Source organism: Fringilla coelebs (assembly GCF_963513975.1).
Source record: "Fringilla coelebs genome assembly, chromosome: 6".
In the NCBI taxonomy this organism is placed as follows: Eukaryota; Metazoa; Chordata; class Aves; order Passeriformes; family Fringillidae; genus Fringilla; species Fringilla coelebs.
The window spans coordinates 35,656,636-35,683,152 of record NC_140034.1 but is presented as its reverse complement, the minus strand read 5'-3'; the positions used below and the strand labels follow the sequence as shown (position 1 = coordinate 35,683,152).

General features: G+C 39.4%; 1 protein-coding gene across 1 annotated transcript in view; it reads left to right on the top strand.

The window, feature by feature from the left end:
* Positions 1–26,517, top strand: part of DPF3 (double PHD fingers 3) — a gene marked incomplete at its 5' end in the record, with an annotated part of 153,497 nt that overhangs the window by 89,676 nt on the left and 37,304 nt on the right. Inside the window, 4 exons of the mRNA XM_084208038.1 lie at positions 5,947–6,074; positions 9,924–10,019; positions 14,657–14,735; positions 24,192–24,329. Coding sequence (XP_084064164.1) covers positions 5,947–6,074; positions 9,924–10,019; positions 14,657–14,735; positions 24,192–24,329 — 441 coding nt within the window. The remainder of the gene's footprint in view (positions 1–5,946; positions 6,075–9,923; positions 10,020–14,656; positions 14,736–24,191; positions 24,330–26,517) is intronic.

The following is a 26,517-nucleotide window of genomic DNA, read 5'->3' as shown; positions in this document are numbered from 1 at the left end:
TCTGTCTGCTGGCAGAGAGCACCATCCCAAAAGATGGTATCTTTTGCAAACTCGACAGCTAACAGACAGCTTCTCTCTCTGCATATTTCCCCAAAGAAGAGCAGGCTTAATCTGGTTTTTATATGGCATATTTCATTATAATCTTTTTGACTTCCCATGTTCCCAATACGCCATAATAAATAAAACGCTGGGGGTGGGAACAGCAGAGATGCTGAGGCTTCACACTCTTGTGACACTGATGGATTCTCATTTTAAACTGTCATGGGATTTAATTGCTTGCTGAGCCACTGCACTGCACTTTCAGACACATCCTGCCACATCCTCTTAATGAGCTTAGTGGCTGCATTCACTCAGCAGTAGTTCTGTTTACTGTGAATTAGGTGGCTTTTTTAGACCACCTATACGTTTTTAAAGAGGTAGTGGTTATTAAGGTAATATCCTCAGATTTATCCATCCTAAACAACACTTCATGGACTCGTAACATATAGTTTCCTCTGCCACTTTTTATGTTCCAAAAGAATGGCACCAAGAAACAAAAACGCAAGAATCTATGTGCAAAGTCAGTGTTTGTGTAAGAGGGTTTTTGGAAGGCGGATTGCTTTGGTTTGCATAGTAGCTGTCTCTGGCGTGATAGATCATGCTGGAACTCACCCAATAAGTATCTCTGTTCCCAATTAGAACTGGAAATGGAGCTGCTTACGAGTGCACAGAGATGATGGTTTGGGTGGCAGCTGCTACTGTGGAGATGGAAATGATCCATTGTAAAACAAATACATTGCACTGTATAGAAAAAGGGATGATTGTTTTTAATTTATGTTTCAAAGAGACACTGAAAAGTTGCTTAGCTTTCAATGTGTTGTAAACCAAATGTAGCTTATTTAAGGACAGGAATTTGCAGCTATTTTGCTATTTTGGCAAATTGAAACTTGAAAAATCCCACCATTTTGTGGGATTTGTGAAAATGGGCTTCTTTTGGATGCAGCAGTTCAATAGAAAACAGATACAGGAATGATACTGGCATTGGGTGCTTGTTCAGATTCTACCACTGCAGTCTCAGGACCTTAATAAATAGAGAGGTTCCTGCACTGAGCTGGTAAGCAGAAATAACCATGTTAATTTAATCACTATGAAAGGGACTCAGCCAAGTTAGGAAACATAAATTATAATTATATGCACACACACACACATTTGAATTGTAATATATGCACAATATTTAGCTGTGACACCAAGAATACGATGGCTTACTAAACCAGGAAGAATTCTTAAATAACATTTTATTTTTCATTGATGATTTTTGTTGATTTGACATTTCCATTTTGTATAGTTCTTGCTACTTCTTGTTTCTGCTATATTAACCATGAGCTATTGTATTTGCGGTACTAATCAGAAGGAAATTTATCCACAAACCTTCTTAAAATTTTAAAGAGTAAGCTTTTAATTATAGTGACTTTACTGGTAGTTATTACTTGTAATAAAGATTATGTTCTCTGAAATTGTAATGTTTGAAGAAGAGCTTTTGATACAAACCAGAAGTTACAATAAATGTAGGACAATTAGTGGGTAGCAAATGCTACTACCTTTATTTAAAAAGGATTTGGATGTGATACAAAGGCACATAAAGACACATAAATTCTACATGAACATCTGAGAAATTGATTGAAACAGTAATTACATATAAGCAGTAAAGCACCTGGGAAATGATGATATAGGAGGTTCTAACCAACTACATTTTTCCTACCAAAGAAAAGCATGCCTCAGTACTTTCTCAAAATTCTTTACATGATTAGTAAAAAACTAATAGGCTGGGGGGTTGTCAATTCAATTAAGCATTCTGAAGACCTTTGGTATGTGTCCAAAGAGAAATTGAGAATTGTCTTGGATCAAAACTTTTGAAATAAAAGATAATGGAAGAAAGAACTTTCATTGTAGATAAGGGCTTACAGCTGGTGCATCAAGGTTTAGTGCTTGGTCCTGTGTTGTGTAATACAGTAATGAACAAGAGTGGGAATACCTTGTCAACTACAAAGATTTGCACATACTATGAAATTATTGGGAGCAATCATGGCCAGGAAGGTCTGTGGAGAGCACTCTGGGGAGATGTGAATTTGCCTGGGGAGTGAGCAGAGGGACGGGCATTATAATGTACCTAAGTGTTTGAATGTATTCCTTATGGGAAGTTCTTGTCCCCATTACAAGATTCCTAATTCTTCTGCTTAATAAATAACTTGGCCATTGAAAGACACAGCCTGAGGAGTAATCTAAAGAATATCATAATTCATTTGTTTAAATGGGGGATGTGGTTTCATCTGAAAATGCCAGATGCAGTATCTTGGGAAGACTGGTGTATAATGAGAGAAAGTTAAGAGAGGTTTGTCAGAACCATATGGAAAACTTCCCATAGCAGAGTAATAGAAAAGATTGTGACTGTTTATCCTTGGAAGGAGAGGAATTAAAAGAAATGACAAAAAATTTGGTCAAGAACTTCTATTTTCCCCAGTTAGAGCAAGGGGGCAGGCAATAGATAAAGTGAAGCACTCCTTTCAAACCATAGTTAAACTGTTGAACTCTAACAGGTGGGAAAACATCGAGGTAAAAGTGTATCAAAATTCAGAAGGGGCTGGGCTATTCTGTGTATTCTCAGAAGAGCCAGATTTAGGATAACTGGAAGGGATACTGCACCTATCTCTCAGGATAAAACACAGTATTAGGGAAGGTAAGTTCTTTTGCATTTCTCTCGTGGCAGATGTTCAGAGCTTCTACAGTAACTTGTGAGCTGACTGCATAGGGTGGCACGAGCAATATCAAAGTAGAGGAAAGCACAAGGTCACAGTTTAATTTCCTAAGCCCAGAAGAGTCTCCCTCTGGCCTTGTTTGAAGCTTCAGACACTGGCTGGTACCTTCATAAACAGGAGAGTGAGTGGAACAGACCCCACCTTAGTTCCAAATAGCGGCTCCTGTAGTATGAGGAAGGCCTTGATCTTTCACTTGAAAACTAAATTTCAGGTTTTGAGTTGATTCCTCAGTTTTCTTTAGGGTACTGGCATAAAAGATACCTCTCTTGCTTTTGTGGGAAAATCATGGATTGTTAAATAGCAAAGAGAAAAATAAGGGATTTAGTGAAATTAATTTAATGATCCCTGGTAGTGTTTAACTATTTCTGTAGGTTAACTGAACTATCTTTTTGATTTTAGAAGACTTTCATCTGTGGCGATTCAAAAACAGATTTGGAAACATGATTTCCTGTCTTCATTACTGTACCCTTTACAGACTAACCATCTTCAGGAAGGATTGGATTTATTACAGAGACTGAATTTATTACGAGGGGTTGTCTTTGGGCCTCTGAAGGTTTTTATGCTGTAGACTTTGCATTCCAGATAAGATAGTGTCTGCTTTTTCCCACTTTCTAGAGCTATTTAGGAATTAAAGTGCGTTCATAGAAGCTACCAGTGGAGAAGAAAATGAAGGAGTTGAATGGCAGTCAGCTTAGTGGGAAAATGGGAGACAGACACTGAGATTATTTTCCCTGGATGCCCAGCTCACTAACTTAACTTCTAGGTGATTCAGTCTCCCCATAAACTGTGAATAAAAATATTACCTTACAACGCCTTGTCAGTGGGATGTTAAATTTAGTAATTAGAAAATGCTCTGAGAATTTTGGGTGAAAAGTCCTGCTGGAGTGTTGTTGTTGGGAAGTAGCAGTGCCACACAGAACAACCATGCCTATTAGAGACAGCTGCCTGTTTTGACCTTAAAACCTACCTTTCCCTCTTTTCAAACTTAGGTTTTGATATCTCTGGAACAAATGGAGAGTAGTTCCACCTTTCATATATGTTCTACTTATCCCTCAGCCTTTCCTTGCTCATTTCCTTTTCTAATACATTCATTTGCTGGATGTATTGGTATCCAGAGACAGGCGTAGCTTGTCACAGTGAGGACATGTTTGTTTCCAATGCCCTTGAGCTTGCTTGAAGCTTCTTTGCTTGCTGAATGTATGATGACCCCTTGGGGTTTGCAGTCCCTCAAGGTTCTAAATACAGAGCAAATGCCCTTTTGCACCCAAGCACAGGACTTTGAACCCAAGCCAAGCCCACATCCCGAGATGATTATGGAGGTTCCTCAGTGACTACAGATTCAAGCATTGGGATTTGCACATAAATCACATCAAAAATCTCTTCTTTCTATTGAAATGGCTGGGTCCAGAGGGAGGTACTAGGCCTTCATACAGGGAAATTCAATCTGTATGATTCTCTTTTGACTTTTCTGTCTTTTTTATTGCTCAAGCAAGGGAGAAGTTGGGGAAGGGGCCATAATGGGATACGTATGCAGAGCTTAATGCTGAAAACAGAGGTCTGATTGAATAGAGCTCCTTGTGATGAGAAGGGGGATCAATTCACAGTTGACCCCATCCCATTGTGTGGGTTGTCCTGGGAGTTTCCTTTAAAATCCCTGTGGTTTGGTTTTTCTGCATGGTTTGTACCCAGCCTTTCCCTCCATGAATAGAATAGCTTTTTCTGGAATTTCTGCTGGATTTTCTGTGGTTATTGGCTGAGCAATGCTCTCTCACTTCAGAAGACTGGAGCAAGTATATTGTGGACGTACAGATCAGGGACACTGAATCATTTGATAACTGAAAGTTTTTTATATATAAACAAACATATTCCTGGGATGCAACTGCCCCCAAGAAACAGATTATACGTTACTGTCCCAGGTGGAAGTGCTCATTCATTATTTGGTTTGCAGGATTGATTTGGGACTTTAAAAACACATGAATTTCTGCCCTGCAGAATTTACAGCTCATTGTGATAGAAAGGCAGGGAGTTTCAGGCAGACTGGGGAACAAAACACAGTTCTTAAAGCATAAGCAGACAGAACTGTGAATTAAGGACACCAGATGCTGATTTGTAAGCATCATTCTTGTACATTATTACTTGTAAATATACCAGTCTAGAGAAAGGAATTGATTTTAGAAGGGAGGGAGTGCCTGGCAGTGTCAGGTAAAGGCATATGCAGGATGTTTCCCTGCCAGGGGATTGCTCTAAATGAGCCCCTGTATGAGCAGGGTAGAGGCTAGGGTCTACAAGGAAAACTGGATTATTTCCCAGGTATATTTTAACATCTTGCTAAAGTTAACATGCTGTATTTGCCTGTCTGTTGCATTGCCTCATAATTTAGTGGCAGCATTTGTTCCTTCACTTCTCCAGCAAGTTGCATCAAACTTCCTCATAAATCCAGTGTCTTTGGAGCTCTGTCCCCAGCCTGTTTCCGAGCCAGCCCATGGCTCTTCATGCAGTGACTGTGTGTTGTCCCATTTTATGAGCAAGATTCTGCACTCCTAACTGGGTTTCTTTGCTGGTACTGCCAGCTAGAGCCAACCAGAGATTTTATCTAGTCAGTATTACAGGGAGATTCAAGACACGTCTCTTTGTTTTTCAATGTAAGGTCTCAGCACTGCATCCCCACACAAGCTTTCTGTTTTCCCACATGTGGAACATGCCCTGGTGTAGGAGAATGAGCATTGAAGCTGTGCTATATGAACTGTGCCAGATGCTAAATTGCTTTAAACTACTTTTCTTCTTCAGGAGATCAGATTCTTCATATTTGTTATTTCAGTATCTTAAAAAGTCATAGTTTTGTTCTTTATTTAAAGCATATGGAGTTTACACAAAGAAGAAGGATTTCCCCCCCATTTATTTCCTCCTGATAAAATATATCCAGCCTTTTTTTTCCTGTAAACAAGCACAGCAAATGAAAAGATACCAGGTTTTCAGTAGGATAGAAATTAATCATCAATGGAGTTTCTTAGTGGTTAAATGAACTTGAACAGCTCCCCTTCCAGATAGAAACAAGTCTGAAAGTCTGTTCATCATCTGCTAGACATCTTTGTCCTACTTCTTGTTAGCCCTTTGGGCTAACTCACTCACACAGTGAGTGTGTTTTGTTTTTCAGAAGTTGATCTGCCTCTGAAAAAAGATGGGTTCACCTCAGAAAGTACAACTCTGGAAGCCTTGCTGCGAGGAGAGGCAATAGAGAAAAAAACAGACACTAAAGAGGAAGACACTATACAAGAAATCCAGGTAAGGGAGAGCCCCATGCCCTGACATCAGGGCTGGATTTTACAATTTGTCTCTAAGAGTCCTATGTCCTGTGGCAAAACAGCGTATCTGTTGATAGTTGTGTCATTCTACTGCCAAAATGTTATCAAACCTTTGTGCTACATTGTGATGCTCAAAATGATATCAGTATCTCACATGCCTCCCTTGTCAAGAATCTTCGTTGTTTGACTGTTCTGCACAGGTCCTGTGTTGGAATTTATTTTGCAGCACTATGAGATAATTACATAAAAAACCTGAGAAGCTGAGGTGGATTCCAACTATAAACTGAATTTTAATGGTTCACATTTAAAGTGAATTTCATGGATTTCAATTTGGATTCACAGCTGCTGTAGATTAAAACATGTCATTGCTGTGCCTGTTGGTTTTTTTTAATAGTACATGGCCTTCTGGAGGTATTCATGAAAAACAAATATCTTAAAAAAATGTGATCCTAAATATTCCAATTATTATTAGTTATGCAGTATGAGAAATATTGCTTCTTCACATGCATTATGGTTATAAAAATTGTCAAGATTTCATTTCATCCTTCAACAATTAAAAGCTGAAACACAATTGTAGGTTTGTTATAGATGGAATTCAGCTAATATAAAGGGTTCTTGTATAAGTCCATGTCATTTTTAAAACATCTTAAATCACTAGGAAACTGGGCCTGTCCAACAGCAGCACATCTTTGCTGATGCTAAAACACCATAGTGCCGTGAGTCTTTTTAGGGATTTTTAGTAAGAATTATTAGCAATGTGTCAAATTTGGTAATTTTGGGTGAGATACAAAATGTTGCATCTATACCTAAAAGTAGTAAAAATTTGAGGGGTCAGTCCCATGTGCAATGAAACAGAAAAACATAAACATCAAATCTGTATCACCTGGAGTTCAGTCCTACTGCTCTGTTTGTTAGAAATTTTACACAGGTAAGGGCAGCACAATTGGGTCTCCCATTCCCAGTTGCACAGGTAAAAGAGCACCATCAAAGAGGAAGCATGCCATGCTCATGGACTGGGGAAAAGCTTGGCCTGAGCCCTGCTCTGTGTTTTCTTCTTCAGTAGTATATCTGGATCTATTAAGCTGAGAGCTCTTACCGAAGGCCTGTTTTTACCTGCTTTCAAGGTCACAAGAAGTCATGGTGCAGCATCCTCATGAAACTGACGAGTGCCTTTGTATGTTGCTGTGTGATCTGAGCTCCCAAATTATCCCCAGCAGCAGTCTGAGGAAAGAGACCTCAGAGATGGTGGAAGTGACATAAATCCAGGCATTGCAGAGCAGGGAGGGGGTGCAAAAAACCAGATTTTCAGCTAAACTGCTGTAGCTGTGTCCTGTCAACTGGATGCTAGTTTCATCAGAACAGATGCAAAAGACATGTCTTGCTGCTTTATTTTATGCAAGCATAGCTTATCTGGATTCAGTCTGTAGAACAATGATTGCCAAAGCCTTCACTAGTAGGCAGCTTTCAGTGTGTACTTTGGCACCTGGCAGCTAGACTGTACCAGATGAAAATCACAATCAGCGCCTTTATCGGTATGACAAATAAGAGAATGCAAATCTCTCCTTTGTTCCTTTGCATGCTTGTCTGTGCTGTAACTCTAAAGGGCCCAGCCTCAAAGGTGGTGAGAGTGAGCAGGTGGAGTAGACATCATTATAATTCCCACCTCAGACACAGCCACTTGCCACCCTCCCAAATTCACAGTATCTGTCAGGAGAAGACAACTTGGTGCTTGGCTGCACCAAAGTTCCTAGGGCTGGGAAACTTTTAGAAAGACATAATAGGAAAAGAAAAGTTACTCTGCTAAAACATGTAAGGGTTCCCCCTGCTAAATAGATGTAGGCATTGGGACCTGCTGTACAGTTGGTATGTAACACGATTGACAATTTTGCCCTAGAGTAAATTGGTGTTGAATGTGTATCTCCATTGGCAGATGGAGAAGAGTCAGAGTTTAAGAGTTAGAGTAGCCTTCTGACCATGCAGCAGAAAGGTTATGCCCCTTCTATCAGGGATTAAAGTAATTACTCTGGCATTGTCACCACATTCACACTTGGTTACATATTATCTCTTTCCTAAATTGACGCTTCAATTTTAAAGGAAGAAAATGGTTTGTAATATTTCTCTTAACTGTTGTGTAGTATAATTGTTGTAAATTAGCTTCTTTCCCTCCCACATACAATGTGGTTGCCCCTGTTTTGTTGGGGATTTTTTGAGATAATTTAAGATATGAAGAAATGGAAAAATACAAACTCATATCAGTAAGTTTGCTTATTTTCTTACCTGCATTCTTACAGTCTCCTCATGTACAACATTTTTCAAGCACTTCAGTCCTAAGATGAATTCAGTTAATGTATGCAGAACTGGAACCTGTTTAACTTTTACACCCTCTAGTATTTACTACCTCCACTATTATGTGAAATTGTATTTCATGATGGTCAGAGCTCATGAATAACCTCCTGATATTCAAAAATGGAAGAAGCAAAAATTAGAGGAACACTTGATCTTTGCCATGTGCTACAACTTGTTTGAAATGCACTGACTGGTATTAGTATTAGAAATTTAGTTGATAAAGAAAGAAAAAACTTTTGTAACTGGTCTTTTAAATACAGACTTTTTGAAATTTGAAATTTCTGCTGTATTCTTTCCCACAAATTCAGAATTTGGTGCTTGAGGTATGTGGAAAGGAGAGAAAGAAACAGATTTTGCTCCTGTTCCCCCTCTGCTGGCTCTCAAAGAGTTTTTAAATAGAAATTAGAGGGAAGGGACAGAAACACTAAGACTGAAGAACATTCCTATCAGTTTGATGTCACTATTTGAATCTGCATCATGGCTGTCATTTAAATGAAAGTTGGCATGGCGAAGGTAAATTAGTGATTCCAGATTAGTCCCTTGCAAAATGGCACAGCAGCATAAATGGCAGGAGTGGCTGGGGCCAATTTCTGTATTTCTAGCAGACATGCCAAGGGTTGAGGGAATTTCTGTGGGGCTTCTCCCCACATTAGTGTTGTGGTGATTTGTCTGACCTTTTGCCATGTGACATATGACTTGTGCATGTTTTCACGCAGGACAGCCAGCCTGTGTTTGGTTCTGTAGAAGTTACATTTCAAAAAAATCAAGTTAAAAGATTGAAATTATCTGGCTCAGGCATTTCACAGTTATGTGAGCTGATGAAGTATTGTTCCTAATAAATTATTAGTTGAACAAATTACTGCTGTTGGTGCTGTTAACCTCAATAAAACCTGTAATTCCTCAGCATTCTCATGCAACAAACTTCCTGCTTCCAGATTAGAGCTGTACCTGCGGTGCAAGCCCTAAAAAACATGGCTTTCTAGTTTCATTCTGGAATATATGGAGGAATTTTCTCTATTTTTGCTAAAGAGAAAAGATTGTGAGCTACCAAGGAGAAAACCACTGGTTTTGTATTCCTGAAGTGCGCTTTCAACATTAGAAGAAAACAAAATAATTTAAATTGCGACAAATGAAAATAAAAAACCCAGGCAAACAAATTCCCAGACAGGCCTGCAGTTATGCATACTAATATTTATGTTGTCTTGGAATATTGGTGCTCAGTGCTGCCAGTATTTGTTCTTAGGAACCTTTTCATCATAGTTGACTGATATGAGTAGTACTTTTTTAGTAGGAATTCCTTGGAGATCTTAGGGTGGAAAAGAGAGCAAATTTTGCTTTGGTAGAGAGAAGCAGGGGTACTGGGATCTGATTTGGCTTTATATCAACTGCAAAAACCAACAGTCACTGTGGTAAAGAGCAGTAGTTGGTTGTATGTGTCCTCCTGTTTCTCTTCTAACCATTCCTGTTTGTTGTTCAACCACAGAGAGTTTTAGAAAATGATGAAAATGCAGATGAAGTGAATGAGGAAGAAGACTTGGAAGAAGATATTCCAAAACGAAAGAACAGGCCTAGAGGACGGGTAAGTGGAGAGTTTGTTGGAATGGAAAGGAAGGAAGCAAACCTCTGCTTTCTAGTGTATATTTCTTATGTGCATTATGTATGCAAAGTATCCATGAATATCTGATAGTGATAACACTATAGGTAATTTTCAGTCATATGTAATATATTTTTACATTTTTTTTCAGTTTACTTTTGTGAATTGCTGTGAAAGAAAAGGACTATTTTGAGAGTAAAAATTTGGGGGAAATTTATTTTAGTGTTGTATTTACAACTGTAATGTAAACTGTAAACTGTAATAACTATTATGACATCCTGCTATTACAATGCTCCTTAAAAAAACCTTTATTAATTACAGAAAAGCAGCAAATTCAGTCACGACAGCCAAAAATGTATTAATAAAAGTAACTTGAACTGTGTTAATAAGTTTTGTAACTTTCTCCAGGGTAGCATTTTGTGGCTGACACTGGCTCTCTAGAGCCCATGGCAAATCTTCCATTTGCTTGAAAAGGGCAATATTTTATCCTTAGGGAACTCTGTGTCCCTTCTCTTACCTAAGATGTCTTCATCAGGGTACCAGTTAAGTAATGAGGCCAACATTTTAAACTTGGAATCAACATTTTCAATTGTGGGCCCATAAGCTAGGCATCTAAATGAATGTGAACACAAGTCTCAGAAGTTTTGAGCATTTTCATCTCTCTTTGGCTCCAGTGGATGCTGCAGGGGCACAGGAGCTCTAGATGTACCTTTTGATGTGTTTATAGAAGTCAAGCAAGAAGGGCCACATTTTAGGCCAAATGAGCAGAATATAATAGTTTTTGAATAAGAGACATGAAACCACATTGAATACTTGCAATGTACTTATGCATCAGACCCTCTCTTTTGGTTTCCTCTTTGGTTGTTGTGTTGTTTCAGTTTTCTGCTCCTCTTTATTTTGGAGCCTAAGTCCTTTAATATAAGATCAAAGCACTTTAATAATTGGATAAGTATATATTTCATCTTCCTTATTCTCAAAATCACCTGAACCAGTTTCTTTCTTTCTTTCTTTCTTAGCCAAAGACCCCCACCTGGAAAAAAATTTTCCAGAAAAATGTAAGTTTCAGAAAATTTGTATGAACCAGTAACCAAAACCAGGAGATAGAATCAATACATGCACATAAGCTTGACTGTAGCAATCAACTAATATTCCAGGCTAACAACTCTTTTCTAATAAGTTGCTCTCACATAAATTGCGCATGCTGGATAGGGTGAGTGAAAGGGAGCGAAGAGCTAGAAGAGATACACTGGGATTTGGTGAATCCTTATGTCCCAGACAAGTACAAAGTCCTGAAGTTAGTGTTATGTGCAAGATTTTGCTTCCCTGTTCAGGAAAATGTTACAGAATTTTTTCTCTGTTACTGTAAGGAAAGGAGTTGGAGGGTACTAGAAGTCCTATTCATTTTGAAGCATGCATTTTTGTTTTATTTTCTGCCCTAGAACTTGCCCCCTATTAAGTACAGGAGCAGCAGGATTGCTTGCTTTTTTCTTGCAACTAACTCCTGCTCTGCTAGTGCCCTGGCTTCTTTCAATGCAAAAAAGAGAAGTCTGAATAATGCCACATACTTCAAGCAATTTTTAGTTTTATTTTATGGCATCAGCAACCAAAGCAAAATATAGTAGAAATTAGGATTTCAAAACTGGGGCCAGGTTATCTAGCTGTTGAAAACTGATAAGCCAGAATTGCATCTGGTCACAAGAGCTTCGCCAGTTTCCTAAAGGCAGACCTTTTCTCGCCTGACTCAGTAAAGGGAATTGAGACTAAGGATTTAAAATTAGGTGACATGAAACCTGGGTTGCTCTTTGTTTCTGGGAAGGACTTGGTTAGGGTATTTTTAGAGGGCAGAAGAGGGGAAGGACATGCTTTGGAAACAAGATCCTGTGGAGTGTGACCTTTGGGGATTCAGAGGAGTGAGAAGGACTAACAGCATAAATGCAGGATTAATGCAATGGAATTACTGCTCTGGACTTTCCAAATTGCACATGCCCCTTTCTTTCCCTATAGCACGATTTTAGTTTTAATCCTGGACTCTCCATCTGTCTTTTTGGCTACTCTCTCTCGCTGCTTCAAGGCTGCTGGGCCATGGGTCCCGGGCTCACACGTCAATTCTTATAGTCTTTGCTGCATCCTGTCAGGAGAATAAAGGCAGCTGTGGATGACTGAATTCAACAGCCTGGAGCACAGACAGCAAGCGTGGGGCATTCAGTTTAGTGCCTCTGGGGCCGCTGCTTGGTTTCCTGTCCCCTCCTAGGCTAGCCCATGAAATCATGGGGGCATAGGAAGGACACTGCAGGCTGAAGAGGTATATCTACAGAAAGAGATTTTTAGGGTTTTTGCTGGACAGGGGCAATGTGGTAGGAGCTGGCAGGGTCCAGGAGATAGGAGATGTATGCAGATGCACCTGCACAGATTGTCTGCTCATCGGCTGGATATCCCGTGGGACAATTTCAAAGGCATCAAGCACATTTGGGAACCCAAGTCCCATTGAAAGTCATTGACTTGAAAAATCTCCCCCTCTGTGTTCATTGCATGAAAAAGTGTATCTGACACATGGTCATGCCATGAACGCTGTGCCCCTGCATTTCCGTAGAGAACAGTTTGAAAGGGAGCAGCTGATTGTAAGACGAGCAAAATTCTGAGCAACAAACCTTAAATTACTATCATATTCTAAAATGTACCTATGTAAAATAGTACCTTCTTACTCAACAGGTACGTTCTCAGAGTGTGAATAGAGTCAGAGCTACTGACTAGTGACAAATATAAGACATTACATCTTTTTCATAGCCCTGAAAAGTCAATGCAGCTGGTAAAATGGGGAAATTGGATCCTAATGCGGGTACCAGCAGAAATATTTATAAGGGCCAATCACTTGTCTATGTGAAGACTCCCTGATGAGTTGAGGGTTGTGGAGGAGCTGCCATGGACTGAAATTCAGCTTGCAGCACATTTAGCAATAGTAAGAGAAGAAAAGAACTAGCCTGGGATTGATTTCATTGCCCAGAGGGGGTTTAAAGAGCTGGCAGTCAGAGAAAATAGTGCAGACTAGTAAGATGATTTTATATGATACGGTCAGTAAAGAAGCTTCCACCAACAATTGTTGCTGAGGCCATTTCTAGGGTGAAACTGCTTTTCAGTTCACCCTTACAAATCTTGCTCTGCACATGTGTGCTGGACTGCACAGAGGTCTTTGCAGAAGGCAGAGTTATCCTTGTCATACATAATAGTATTTACCCCATCCAGATAGCTGCAAATCCATGTCTTTCCTTTGGGACTGTGTTAAGAGTTAGACCTGAGCAATCCCAGGGAAATAACATGTGAAGTTTTTATAAATCCCTGTTTTAACAGACTTGGTCAGGCCAGTGTAAAATTGTTCCTTATTACTTCTTTTTAGATATCCAGTGGAACACAATTCTAATAGTGCTAGTTCTGTTCCAAGCTCATAGAAGAGGGAAGAAGTTTTCATGGCCCCTTTATGGCTGGGTGCGAATTTTCTCAGGATTTCTACACCTTCTTCAGCTTTACCTAACAAAGCTCTGTCCTTTTCTCATTTTCACATGAAAAGGCTTGCAGGATTTGAGTCAGGTGGCCTTGTCTAGAGTGAGAAATATGAACAACTTAATAAGAGGAGCAGCAGAAGCAATTCTGTCGTTTTTTTTTCCAGGAATAGAGTAGTTAGGAGAATTAATAAGGAATTATTTAGCCATCCACCTGTGATCACTTCTTCAAACAAAGATCAAGTCTAAAGTTATTGTCAATTACAGACTGTACATTAGTGAACATGAAAGAATTGAAGGCCTTGGCTCAGTTCCCAATTTCCCATCCCAACTCCAGCATTGGACAGATATGAGCTGTTTCCTTGTTGGCATCTCAGCTGAGAAGGGTCAGGATTGAGTAGTTTTGATGCTGAATTCCACTCTCAACCCTGGAGCTCAAGACAGAACAGTCTGTGCTGTGGAGAAACAAAGTTTTTCAGTTTCTATAGCTGCCAGTTCGGTCCATTTTAGGAACACAGAACTGCAGAGAGACATTTCTGGGTAATTTCTGTTATTGCAGGTAGCCACATTATCTAATCTTTTCCACTAACTGACCAAAGCTCCATTTTATAATTAGCCACGGTATCTTTGTCCCAGAAGGCCATTTCAAAACACTGCTTTTCAGCTAGAAAACAAAACATAGCAACATAAACAATGCCCCTTTGAAAATACTGGAGGAAATAATTTGACCTCTCTTTTATTTGGGGCCTGTTTTCTGGCTGATTTAATGTTTGTATATATTCTTCAACACCTGTTCATCTATTCATTCGTTCATATTCAGTTCAGCAAGGTATTTGAACACCTTCAGAAATGAATGTGTGATGATACTCGACTGAATATGTGCTGGCAGTGACCTACTGCTATGGATGAACAGTTTGAGGCATCTGTGGAGAGGATCTCCATTGCTTTACAAGGTCCCTTACCATAGAGCACATCTTAGGAGATGGAGGGTCAAGACCACTTTGAGAAACCTGTATGGAAGCTGAGGATTTGTTTAGTTTATACTGCACATCTTTCATAAGAGGGTGTGGGGTGCAAGGAGACCTGGGGAGTGATGGAATAATGCTAACATTCCTCTTGTCCTTGCAGGCTCGGGGATCTGGAGGTGGCAGGAGACGGAATGATGCTGCCTCCCAGGATGATCATGACAAACCCTATGTTTGTGACAGTAAGTAGCAACCAGACAGCTTATTTTGCTTCCAGCCTGGTCCTACCAGCTCAGTGCACTCAGGGCTTCATATATTACAGCAAAATATTCTGCTGCTCTCTGACTTGCATGTTTGCCACCTGCTGCTGATGCTCTTGGTGTTTTTGCATGAAGGAAATAAAAATTAAGTTCTCGGCAAGACTCCACTTTCCTTTGCCCTTTAATAAATCATCTCTTATCTTTTCTTTCTCTTTTTCTGGCTTCTCTGCCTTTTGTCTTCTTTTCCCCCATGTAAGTTTCACCCTCTATTTCTTTCTCTGTTTCAGATAGTTACAAACAAAAGCATAACTCAAAAATCTCCGACAAAGGTACTTCACCCTTGTTGTGTCTCTTGATATATTTGGTGATTCTCTTCCCTTCAGTCCTTTTAAAATCTCACTGGGCTAAATTCTGAAGGTCTTATTCCTCACCAGATGTCTTGTGGCAGCATCAAAAGCTGAGCCCTTCTAAGAAACAAATACCATCTCGAATGCTTTGTTTTGATACTTATTCCCTTTGAATACAGTCCTGCTGTTTGGCATCTTGCAGTTGGACTGCAGGTGAAGCAAGGCATTGTTTGAATGGAAAAATTGTACTAGAGCCCAGCATCAACAGTGAAGGAGGGTACCAGAATCCCAGTATGAGTGAGGAGTCTAATATTTGTTACACAATGGTTTGGGGTTTTTTTTTTACAGTCTAGTCCTTGATGCCTTCCTTCTTCTTTTCATATTCTTTTTTGCTTCATTTCTGTGAAGGGCACTTATCTTACCCACATATTTTTGAGATATCCCATCTTAAGGCTTATTCTAGAATGCACATCCAATTGTAACTTGTGCTACCAGGTGCCTTCTAGCCTGTAAGAAAATAACCTAAAAAAAGTTAATAGAATTAGGAGAATAGCAGATCTTCACTTCTGTGATCCAAACCAGCTGGTTTTGAGGACAACTAGAACCCCCTTTTTGCCTAGCTTACCGACCTTAAAATAATAACTCTTGCTCTGTCAATCTTTGGAGGCATTTTCTGCTGATTTTTAAAAATATGAGGAAATAAGGAGTTTGCATGGTGAATAAGAACTATATTCCATGTGATGAAATCATATTCTTGTATGGTGAGACCAGGTGACTGTATGTGCCCAGAAACCAAAAGACTTGCATATGAGGGGGACATGACAGATGATAAAAACATGGTCAAGGAGGAAGAGCCCTTAAAGTTATGAAGAGTCAGAAGACCTATGCTGTGATTAAATAGCAGTCCTAGTGCACTGGAAGAACTAAAATGTGTCTTCTAAAACTTCTCTGAGAGCCCAAGATGTATCTTGCTGAAATCCACAGGTTTCCTTCGCTGGTGGTGTATGCATATCTTTCTTTATCTCTTTTCTGGAACATCCTTCTAAATCCAAGAACACTTGTTAGTGGCAGTAATTTTGGCCATGATGACTCTATATTGTCTGATCTTGCACTGCTTTTGGATTTTACCGAGAACTCCCAACATGCATAGTAGTGATTTGCACAGAGTAAACACTGCACAAATTAAACACTGAAGATATCAAAGCAGGCAGCAGAAATCTGGACTGAAGTCAAGACTCTCATGCATTGTTGTATTGACAGAATTTGCCTTGGCTTACATTTTGGAGCATAAATTTCATCTTTAGTGTTGGAAATGTAAACTTTCCTATTTCATTTGGCTGAAGCCTTTCCCTTCTACGAAACTTACAGTTACAGGTGAGTCATAAGGAATTTTGGACTCCAGACTTTGCACAGTGACTTCTCCTTTTCCATTGCAGATAGCTGATAAAAGTGTTATATGACAGCAGAACTCTTTATCTGAGTTTAGAGCAGAAGGGAAGAACTGTCCCAGTTGTAATGTCATCATCCTGAAGAATATCCTGCCCTTGTTAAATTTCTATACAAACATGACATACCATTAATTATGAGTAATTGGCCTATTATCCTGCTTGGGTGGATTTCTTGGATTATTTTTTCTTTGAAATTATTTGATGAATATATTTATAGATAAATCTCAAAATAATTGTGGTAGGTTAGGAATTGGTTTGCAGTACTCCTTGTGCAGATGCTGTGGGCAGATAAGTTTGTTTTACATGGAAACATGCAGGTGAAACAGTGTATTTATTTCCTGTTTGGGAAAGCATTATTCCCTCAATTGCATTATTGGTATAAATAATTACCTTAATGGACCAACAGTTTGCTTTTTCTGTAGTTTATTTAATTTGCCTCCAGGTTGCTTTTTCTGCACGTATTCTGATATTCGAGTTTTGAAAATGACCAGAGAGAAGAAAGCATAAACACAGCTAAACCAAATTAATTTTCTTATAAACTGCATAGGCATAAAAAATGATTTGTGGTCAAAAACTACTTTGTCCTTTTATCATATTTACACATTCATATTTATGGTAAACAAGAATATATCAACAGATCTCATCAGTTATAAAAGGGTTTTAGAAAACAACTAGGCTGTGTGTCCGTAAGTTGATGCAAGAGTGATGCCCAGTGTCACTGCTCCTTGTGCTAGAAAATAGCAATGTTATCTCTGAAAAGACCTGCTTTCTTCTGTAAGAGGCATTCAGACCTACATCAGTATTAAACTTGGTCCCAGTATTAAAGCTGACTGGAAACAGGCAATTTCTATGTGATAAAAGTTTTCAAAGCTCAGAATATTTTGTCCTCCTGTATTTTTAAGAAGACGTGGTTGGATGCCTGTTTTGGGGAATGAAACATTCTGAAATACTTCAGCTGGTTTTATGGAGCATATACTGTAGTAGAAGTTCAGAATAAAATATTTGATCAAAGCATCAATAAAATTGCTAGGATAATCATGAAATGCATTGTTTCATCACATCACCAAGTAGAAAACTTGGTGGTCAGATTTTCAGCCAGTTGCATTGGATAGTGCTGTGCCTTGAGTTCCCTTGGGATAGCTTCAATAACAACAGTGGCAGGCAAGTGTGGTGGGAGATTGGTATAAACTGCAAATGGTAACACAGCCAAATGGCTTAGCAGCTGTATGAGAGCAGTCCCAAAAGTAGCTTGAGCACTGGGCTAGGAGAGGCAGCAGGTGCCTCAAAGAAGAGTGGAAAGTAGAGCTTGAAAAACAAAGCAAAGCCTCTGATGTCAAGCAAGTGGAAGGTAAACCACCACCACTGTTCCTGATGAACGGGGCATGTTATTTTTAAACGAGGGACAGAATGAATGAATGAATGAATGAATGAATGAATGAATGAATGAATGAATACCTACATGTTTAATAAGAATTGATGTTATTTCACTGTCAAATATTCAGCTGGGTAATCATTATTCCTACTGAGCAGTCTTCTTAAAAACCCTTCTACGATTTTATTAGTGTTTATTATATATTACTTACTACTTTTTCAAAAGAAAAACCGTCTCTGAATTTGTATATAGAAGTTTGTGTTCTGGTTTAAAAGTTGCAATCGGTTGTAGCACTTGAATTCCATGATTCCCAACATCTACTTCCTTTAGCCAGAGAAGTTTGTCTGTCCTGAATCTCTTCAAGTAATTAACTTTCCTGCTGCCCTTCCTCACTTTTATGCTTTCATTCTTCTCAAGTTCCCATGGAGACATGGGACTACGTACATACTTCCACCTTTGTTTTCTGTTCCTCTGTCTATGGAAGATTTCCTTTGCCCGTGTCTAAAAGAAATTATTTCTTTCTTTTCCTTTTACCAATAAGTCCTCGTCTCCTTTTAGTTTTATTCCCATATAAACTCCTATTTTAGCATTGCAACTTATATTTATATAATATCCTTTTTTTTGTAGTTCTTCTGAGACTGAACTGTACATTCAGATCCATTCCTTGTGCAAAATAAGTATTGACTGAAACCTTCCTAAAATTTCTGATGGATCAGTGACTAACACTACATTGTATGTACCCTGAGACACTGATCTTGTAGTATTTTGTAGAAGCTGATTCTTTCCTCAAGAACTTAATTTTAAGGTTTCTCTAGTTATTTACCTACATTCTCTCTGCTGAAGTCCAAGGCTAGCAGTTCTTGTACTATTCTCAAGGGATAATAACAACATCTTCTATGTCTGAAAACAGTTACTGGGACTTCTTTCAGCTGTGTTTTCTTCAGCTCTTCCACTAAGCTTGTTTTTCATGTGGAAAAACTCCAAAGGGCCTTTTTGAAGTAGTAGTGGCCAGAACAAAGTTAAACATGCTGTTCTGAGGATAGAAGCATTTCTGAAGATGAGTGGTTGATAGATTTACTTGTACTTACAATTACTTTTAGAAACTGCATTTAAGCAACTTGCTCTGTTATGTATCCATGAGAGGCACAGAGATGGCTCACCTAACAGGTTATTCAGTAATCATCTTCTGGCATTATCCTTTCTGGTGAATCCCTAAATAGATAAGCAGTAAGATCTAGAATAAGATGCTTGTTCAGATGAACTCAACAAACAACTCTCCCACCATACCTGCTATGCTTGGCATCCATTGAATACATTATTGGTAGAAAAGACAAGATTAGATAGGTAAGGACATTAAAAATTTAAATACTGAATAACATAGATGTTGAATAGAGCACATGGTAAAAGGGGAACAGAATTGACCCTGGCAGTTGAACATTTTCTGCTCATGTAGAATATTAGTTTTCTCCTTTGCTCTGGCTAGCAACCCATTTATTGAAATGTGCACGGCTGTATTGTTGAGCTGCACATGTTTTGGGGTTTGAACTGGGGTTCAGAGTTACTGTGATCTTAATACAGCAGGTAGATTCTGGGACTTGTCCTCTGGGGGCACTGAAACAAGGACTATTTACCTCCCTATTCTACCTGCAGAAAATTCCCTGTGGAATGGGTTACTAAATAGCTGCTCTCATACTACAGGTGTATCATGTGACTACACTATAGTGTGTATAGTACTGATCAAAGAGGGACTAATGTGAAGTCTCTCTGTCAATGGAGGTCAAAATGCATTGTTAATGTTTGAGATCTCTAGACGTGCAAGAGTTTGTACACAAATGTAACAGGAGAGAATATATTACTAAACCAGTGCAAAACAAGGACACAGGGGTTTTTTGCCTTTTTTTTTTTTTTTTTTTTTTTGAGTGGAGTGAATGGTAGGACAGGAAGATAACTTTGAGGAATGACTGCCTGCCAGAAGTTAACTCAATATTTAGTATTTGACATAGCACAGCTGAGAACAAGGAACAGGAGGCAACAGAGAAAAGCAAAGAAGGACAATGAGGGGACAAAATTCAGTGACCAAAAAAAAAAAACAACCAGAAAACCCCAGCATGTACTCCTCCAGTTTCCTGTTTCCACTGAAAACATGGATTGTTTCCTTCTGTCTCATACTGGTGACAGATTGTGCAAAATGTATGTGGAGAGCTGGCTGGAACACAGCTCACAGGCTGCCAAGGACCAAATGTGTAACTATTTCAAAATGACAGCAACACAGCCATTAGATATTTGATGAGGAAATCTTTTAAGTCATAAGTTTCAAATCCACTTTTTAACAGGGAAAGTATTTTATATTGATTTTAATCATTGAGAAATATAAACAGAGTGAGAATTTGCTTATCCAAAGAATTGCAGGGTGCTACAGTCCAGAACATAGAAGAGAGCTCTCTTTTGTGAAACACTCAATGCTTGCAATTATACTGTTTTCCCCCCCATAATGTAGTTGTGTAACATCTTAGTATCAGTCTTCAAATTTGAAGGAAAGTAAAGTTTATCATAGGAGAATGTTTGGTGGCCTCATAAAAAAAAATCTCACCCTCTTCCCCATTTGTGACATTTGGTCTGCACTGCTGAATTACTGCTTACTTACCCAGCTTGTTCCTAAGGCAGCATTCACATCAGCTCATAGCAAAAATATATCCTTTGAATGCAGGAGGAATTGGAGTGGGTTACACACACAAACTCACGCTGTTTTTCTTGAGCTTGGCCACCTAATTAAAGATCAAGTCAACTTCCCAGTGTTGAGATTCAGGATGAAATCTACCACATGCAAGGATCATGAGCCTATCTAGCAAGGGAAATTGAAGATAAAAAAGTCAAAGCTGCTGAAAGGAAGGCCACTGGACAAAGTTTATGAAAGGCACACTCACTTGCTATGTGTGAGCTGCATAGTGTTAACAACTAATCAACAGCATGCATCTCAGACTGGGAGAACCAGTCCTCATTATGCTTTTGTCAGCTCTAAGAATGAGAAAGATGTGGTGTAAGCACTGGTGTGGATGCTGGAATGCATGGATTCCAGTCCTGGTAATGAAAAAAGATCACTGTGTGGGCAACTCAGCCCCTCTGCGGTTCTCTTTTTTAAGAACTGAAATGAGAATAGTATTTCCCACTCAGGAATGTGGAGGAAGATTAATTAATGTTTGAAAAGCCAGTCTGCAGTGGGAAGAGTTATATAAGAGCTAAGTGTTTATTAATGATCACCCTTTATAGAAACTACTTCTTAGCATAGTGATACAGTAGATTAATAAAATGTGCTCTTACCTGTAAAATAAGAGATTTGGGTGAATTCAAGAAGATTCAATCTGTTGGAGAATCCATGAAGTTTTGATTTAGCTTCCATTCTAGCAAAGTCTCACTGAAGCCAATGGTTCTTTTGCCTGACTAATATCATGACCCTTTTCCCCCTGCAAAAGTCTGATTTGTTTGAGGAACATGAAATCTCTGCAGTTTCAATTCAAGGCATTGCTTCGGACTCTTTTATGACACAAAGTGAATTTGAAAAATGGAAAAATCTAGACACCAAGAACAAAGGCTGCTGGAACTGCAAATTTTTGGTCCTACAAAGGATCTGCTGGGATAATGTAAACCAAACTTATTTGCCTCAGTTCTGGTTATGAAGTCCTCCAAATCAATTTCTCACAAGGCATGTCTGAGACTGCTGTCACCCTTGAAGGCCACCTCTAAGTCCTCACAATGGAAAGGACTCAGCTACAGAATTACTACTGACTCAGCTTATATTGATACTTGCTTTTTCCTGGTGAGCTGATACTTTTTTGCTGAAGAAGGATGAGTCTACAGACCCGTCTGATTTCCTATGTCATCCTTAACACCATAGCTAAAATCCCTGCAGGATCCTGTAAGGAATGGAGTAAACACCACCATTTTGGGACTTGCTGCAGGGAATGCAAGTCTTCTTTTGTGCATTGATCACCTGATAGTGTCCTGGAAATAATATGACAGAAGTCTTTGAGCAGTATTGGTAATTCATAGCAATATGATTTTTTTTTTTTTTACATTCTTCTTCAAACACATAAAAGTAAGTGGGATAGAGTAGGATACTTGATGAGCCGATCAAGCTCATCTAGCAGATGGTCAATCTGCTAGAAATGTAAATCTCTTTCTCCATTCTAAGTAAAGCTGCAACATTTGTGTAATTAGAGAAGGTTACCATTCTAAAAGAATTTAAGCAGTGAGCTCTTTCTGGGTTGATGATTACTTAAGTGTTATGCTTTTCCACTGTTCAAAATATGGGGAAAATGATACAGAACTGCTGATATCTTGTTGTTTTCACTCTTGTTCAGCATCTGTTCCACTGCTTGTCCTTTGCCCTGCAGGATCACAGAGAAGGAGAAGTAGTTTCCCTCTCCAGAATGCACTGGAAGAAAACAAGGATGGTACTAGAAGAGGGAGTCTGAACTGATGTTTTGTGGAGAGCATACATCTAACAACAGTCTAGTTCTTCAAAATGTGTGGCAATTGTGTTAGGTTTACATATGAAAAATGAAGGCAGATGCTTCAAAGAATGGATGTGCATATCTATATGAGTATCTTATTCCTCTCAATATTCCCTCTTCCCTCCTGCAGGAGGTCTCGTTTCTAAATCAAGGCCATTCAGAGACTTAAAAAATCTGTGACTGAGGACAGGACATATTGCGCTTCAAAGAAACTTCTGTCTTGTTATGATGATTCTGTGATCATCTCCTTGCACAATGAGGAAAACTGGGAAAAAGTATCATATATTCCAGATCACTCATATGTATCATGAGCTTGTTTTACATATTTCTAATAAAGAAAAGCATTTTCCTTGAGGGAGCTTGTAAATCAGTTAGAAGAGATTAAGAATGAAATATATTATCGTAATAAGCTTTTATTTACAATTTTTTATAATCTGTTCCAAAAGGCGTAACATCCGTTGGTGTTTTCTGAGTAGTAGCAGAAAGGAATAAAATTTTATGTTTTATTTATATGTAAATGAATAAATGGGATGAGGGTGGTTGTTGTTTGGTTTTGGTTTTTTTTTTTTTTTAATTTTTTAAAAATTTATTTGTGGAGTCTTTGACATTCCCAGACTCAGGTGTTTGGAGAATGGGAAGTAAGTATCTATATATGTTGCAGGATACATATTGGGGCCAACTTAAGTTTTTAGGAGTGGATGGTCACTATGCAGGACAGGCTGCAGGCTGCTGGACATGACATCTATTCCTGTTTGAAATCCTTGAGGTTAATTAAGGTGACTGAAAATGTCTCTGTGAGGAAAAACTTGCAAGAAGGGCACTAAACTTTTTGTCTTTGTTTTCTAGTCTTTTAAAATGGCAGTATTTGTGTTTGGTAGATGAAATAGCTGTATAAAAGAAAATGAATATTCGGAGAATGCTCTGAAGATGAAAAGTGATAAATTTTTGAGATGATAACATGAATTAAAAAATTTATAGAAAATCAGTTCATATGTAATGAAATTTATGATGTTGCCTGTCCTTGCTAAGCTCCCTGTGAAAGTGTAGACCTTTCATCACCCCAAGCTGTTTGATTCTGTCCTTAATATCTGTTGACTTAATCCTAAAATAAATGAAAGTTCAGGAGCAGGATTCTCTGTCACGTATTGCATTGTTCATTGGGATGCTGAATATGGAGTTTACCTGGGCAAATAAGTATCACTACCACATGTTTTTTTAGCAAGAAACTGTGGATGATTTCCATCTCCTTGTCTTAACTGAGAATTTGTGAATAAAGCTATTTATTAACCTTTTAGGGAAAGCCTTTTAAAAAAATCTCAGCTGTTTCCTTTTTTCATAGATCCGTAATGAAGAAAATAATGTTGTTTCTTCTCAAGTCTTGTTCCCATTGCTGTGCATTGTGTAGCACCACCACTGGAACTGGCGTTTCATTTAATTTTATGTGCAGTCTTGTTAGTAATCTTAGCAGAGAGGATTAGGGCTCTGTGATCTGCAGGGACTGAATGTATTTGCCTAGGCCTGTGAGAAGGAGTGCTGGCAGCATGGTGGGAAGAAAGCTTGTTTGGAGACCTGCAGCTGCAGGGCTGCCTCTGTCACCTTTCACCAGTGCTGGCTGGAAGGGTTTTGGGCAGGTGCATGGAGTGCATGGTGCTGTTCTCAGGGGAAAGGGAGCATTATTCAAGAGGATGCTGCTGTGGTTGTAGATCACACTGATGTTGCCATTCTTTCTTCCCCTCCCTCCATATCTCCTTTCCATCCAGTCTGTGGCAAGCGTTACAAGAACAGGCCTGGGCTGAGCTACCACTATGCTCACACCCACCTCGCCAGTGAAGAGGGTGATGAAGCCCGTGAACAGGAGACCCGCTCTTCCCCTGTGCACCGAAATGAAAACCACAAACGTGAGTAGGATCTTCCCTTTGCCTTTGAGATCCTTTTCAGGGGTGTTACCTCCATCCTGTCTTTGCCTTGGGGAGGCTGATGTTATTGCCTAGCTCAGTTGTGAGTGATTGGGACATGGATGCTTGGAGCTAATCAGCCACAGCTCACACGGGTGCTGGCTCAGCTAGTCAGGAATTCATTTCAAACCCAGCATTATCTCTGCAGCAAGTCACTTTTCCATTACTGCTCCTGTGGGGAGGAGGTGGCAAGGAGAGGGGGGAAAAGAAAAGATGCCCAACCTGCCCATCATCAAGCAGCCTCCCAGTGGCTTAGTAAGGATGCCAAAGAAATACACATCCAGTCGTTTCAGGGGGCTGCCTTTGTTTTGCCTTTAAAGAAGAGGTATTTGTCAATGTCTCAGTTTTTCAGTATGAAAATAACCATCTTTCTCCCTTTTACCTTCATCTGCTGCATAAACAGCTTACCCTCAACTTTGCCAAAAGCTGTTCCTTAGTTATAGTTTGACAAAAGCTATGAAAACACATCAGTACTGATCTGCAAGGAGGAGAGCAGGAACGTGAAAGGAGAATGTGCCTCAATTTCCCACACTGGTACAGCGCTGAAAGAGATCTAAGTGGTCCGAATTTTTCTGTGATGAATCATATATGCTCAGTGTGAGCATAAGGTCCATCACTCTGTTTGACTGTCCCTTCTGTGCTCCTTAGGAACAGAACAGGAAGTCAAGGATACTGTGTTCTATTACTGATTTTTGCAAGTCTCTAATCCCCTGTTTCTCAGTTTTACATACTATTTGATGTTTGCTGTGACCTTGGGATTTGTGTAGATAGCTTTGTTCACTTTCAAAAAGTTCTTTTGGATCAGCATATGATCCGTGTTATTTTAGTTCAAAGTAATAAAGCAATAAAATGCTTATAGGGAAAAATATGCAGGAAAACACTTTCTAATACCTTAAGAACTGCAAGAAATATGGAAGTAGGAAAACATTTTCTTTCTAAGCAGTATAATTGATAATTGTCCCCAGGGAAGTGTGGGAGGGGGTTTCCTTCCTCCAAAGCATCTGCTACTAGCCACTGTCTGAGCTTGAAGGACTGTTTAGTGTGATCCCATTTGGCAAGCTCTATGTTTCTGTCACTTTTATGCTCTACCTTTTAGTTATTCACATGTTTGGTAGATTTGCAGTAAAAGTGATTTTGACTCCTCCAGCTGTTGATAAACTTGAGCTGTCAATGCACTAAGAGTGACTGCTTGGGCAGGCAGGGGAATGTCAGTGTTCACCCAGTAGCTTTGTTTACTTAGCATTTACATCCATTTTGGGGTTTTTCCGGTTGGTTGGTTGTTTTTTTCCTGTGCCTGCAATAGTCAGTAATAGTTACATACCTGAGAGGAATATCGCAAATCTGTATTGAATTAATATTGAAAATGGTCTTGCAATGGATGCCCAAAAAAAGAAAGGTAGTGTCCCATACCCTGAATTCAGCTTGACATAGGTGCCAAGGGGTTTCAGTCCTTGTGTCTGGTGCTTAGGAAATTATAGAAGTTAACAAGAAGAGCTAGGAGAGCTATGGTAAGATTAGGAGCAGCTGACTTTGGCCCATGATATAAAAGGTGCATTCTACATGTGGGAAAGAGTAGCATGAGAGCTGCTTGGGCTTGTGTTCCCCCAGAGCATGTGGCAAAGGGAAGCTGCTGATGCACAGATCCACAAGCAGGCAGAAATTTAGAACCATTGGGATAAACCTCTCTGATGCCCAGATTCCTGAGTGGAAAGAATAACCAGCCAGGAGCCAGTGAGCTATGGGCAACAGCCGTGAAAATGCGCAGATCAGCCTTGGGGAAAGTCCCAGATACTGGAAGGTAACTGTCCCAAATGGCTGAGCTGTCACAGTGGCTGTTTGTTCCTTTTTTGCCTATTTGTTTGTTTAGAGCCTTGAGCTCAGATCTTGCATCTTTGCTCTTCCACTTGGCAATATTTAATTTATGCTGCCATTTATCTTCCATGTGAATGCTAATTGTCCACATTGCTAATGTGCAGTCATTAAATGGTCCCTTTGTACAGGGGGATGGTGGGAAGCCAGAGCATCAGATCCTTCCTCTCCCCTAAGAACTGCTAGGCATGTGTTATGAATTAGATTTGACAGGTCTGTGGCATCGTAGGTCTCGAGCTTCAAGAGTCCTCTCTGCATGGGC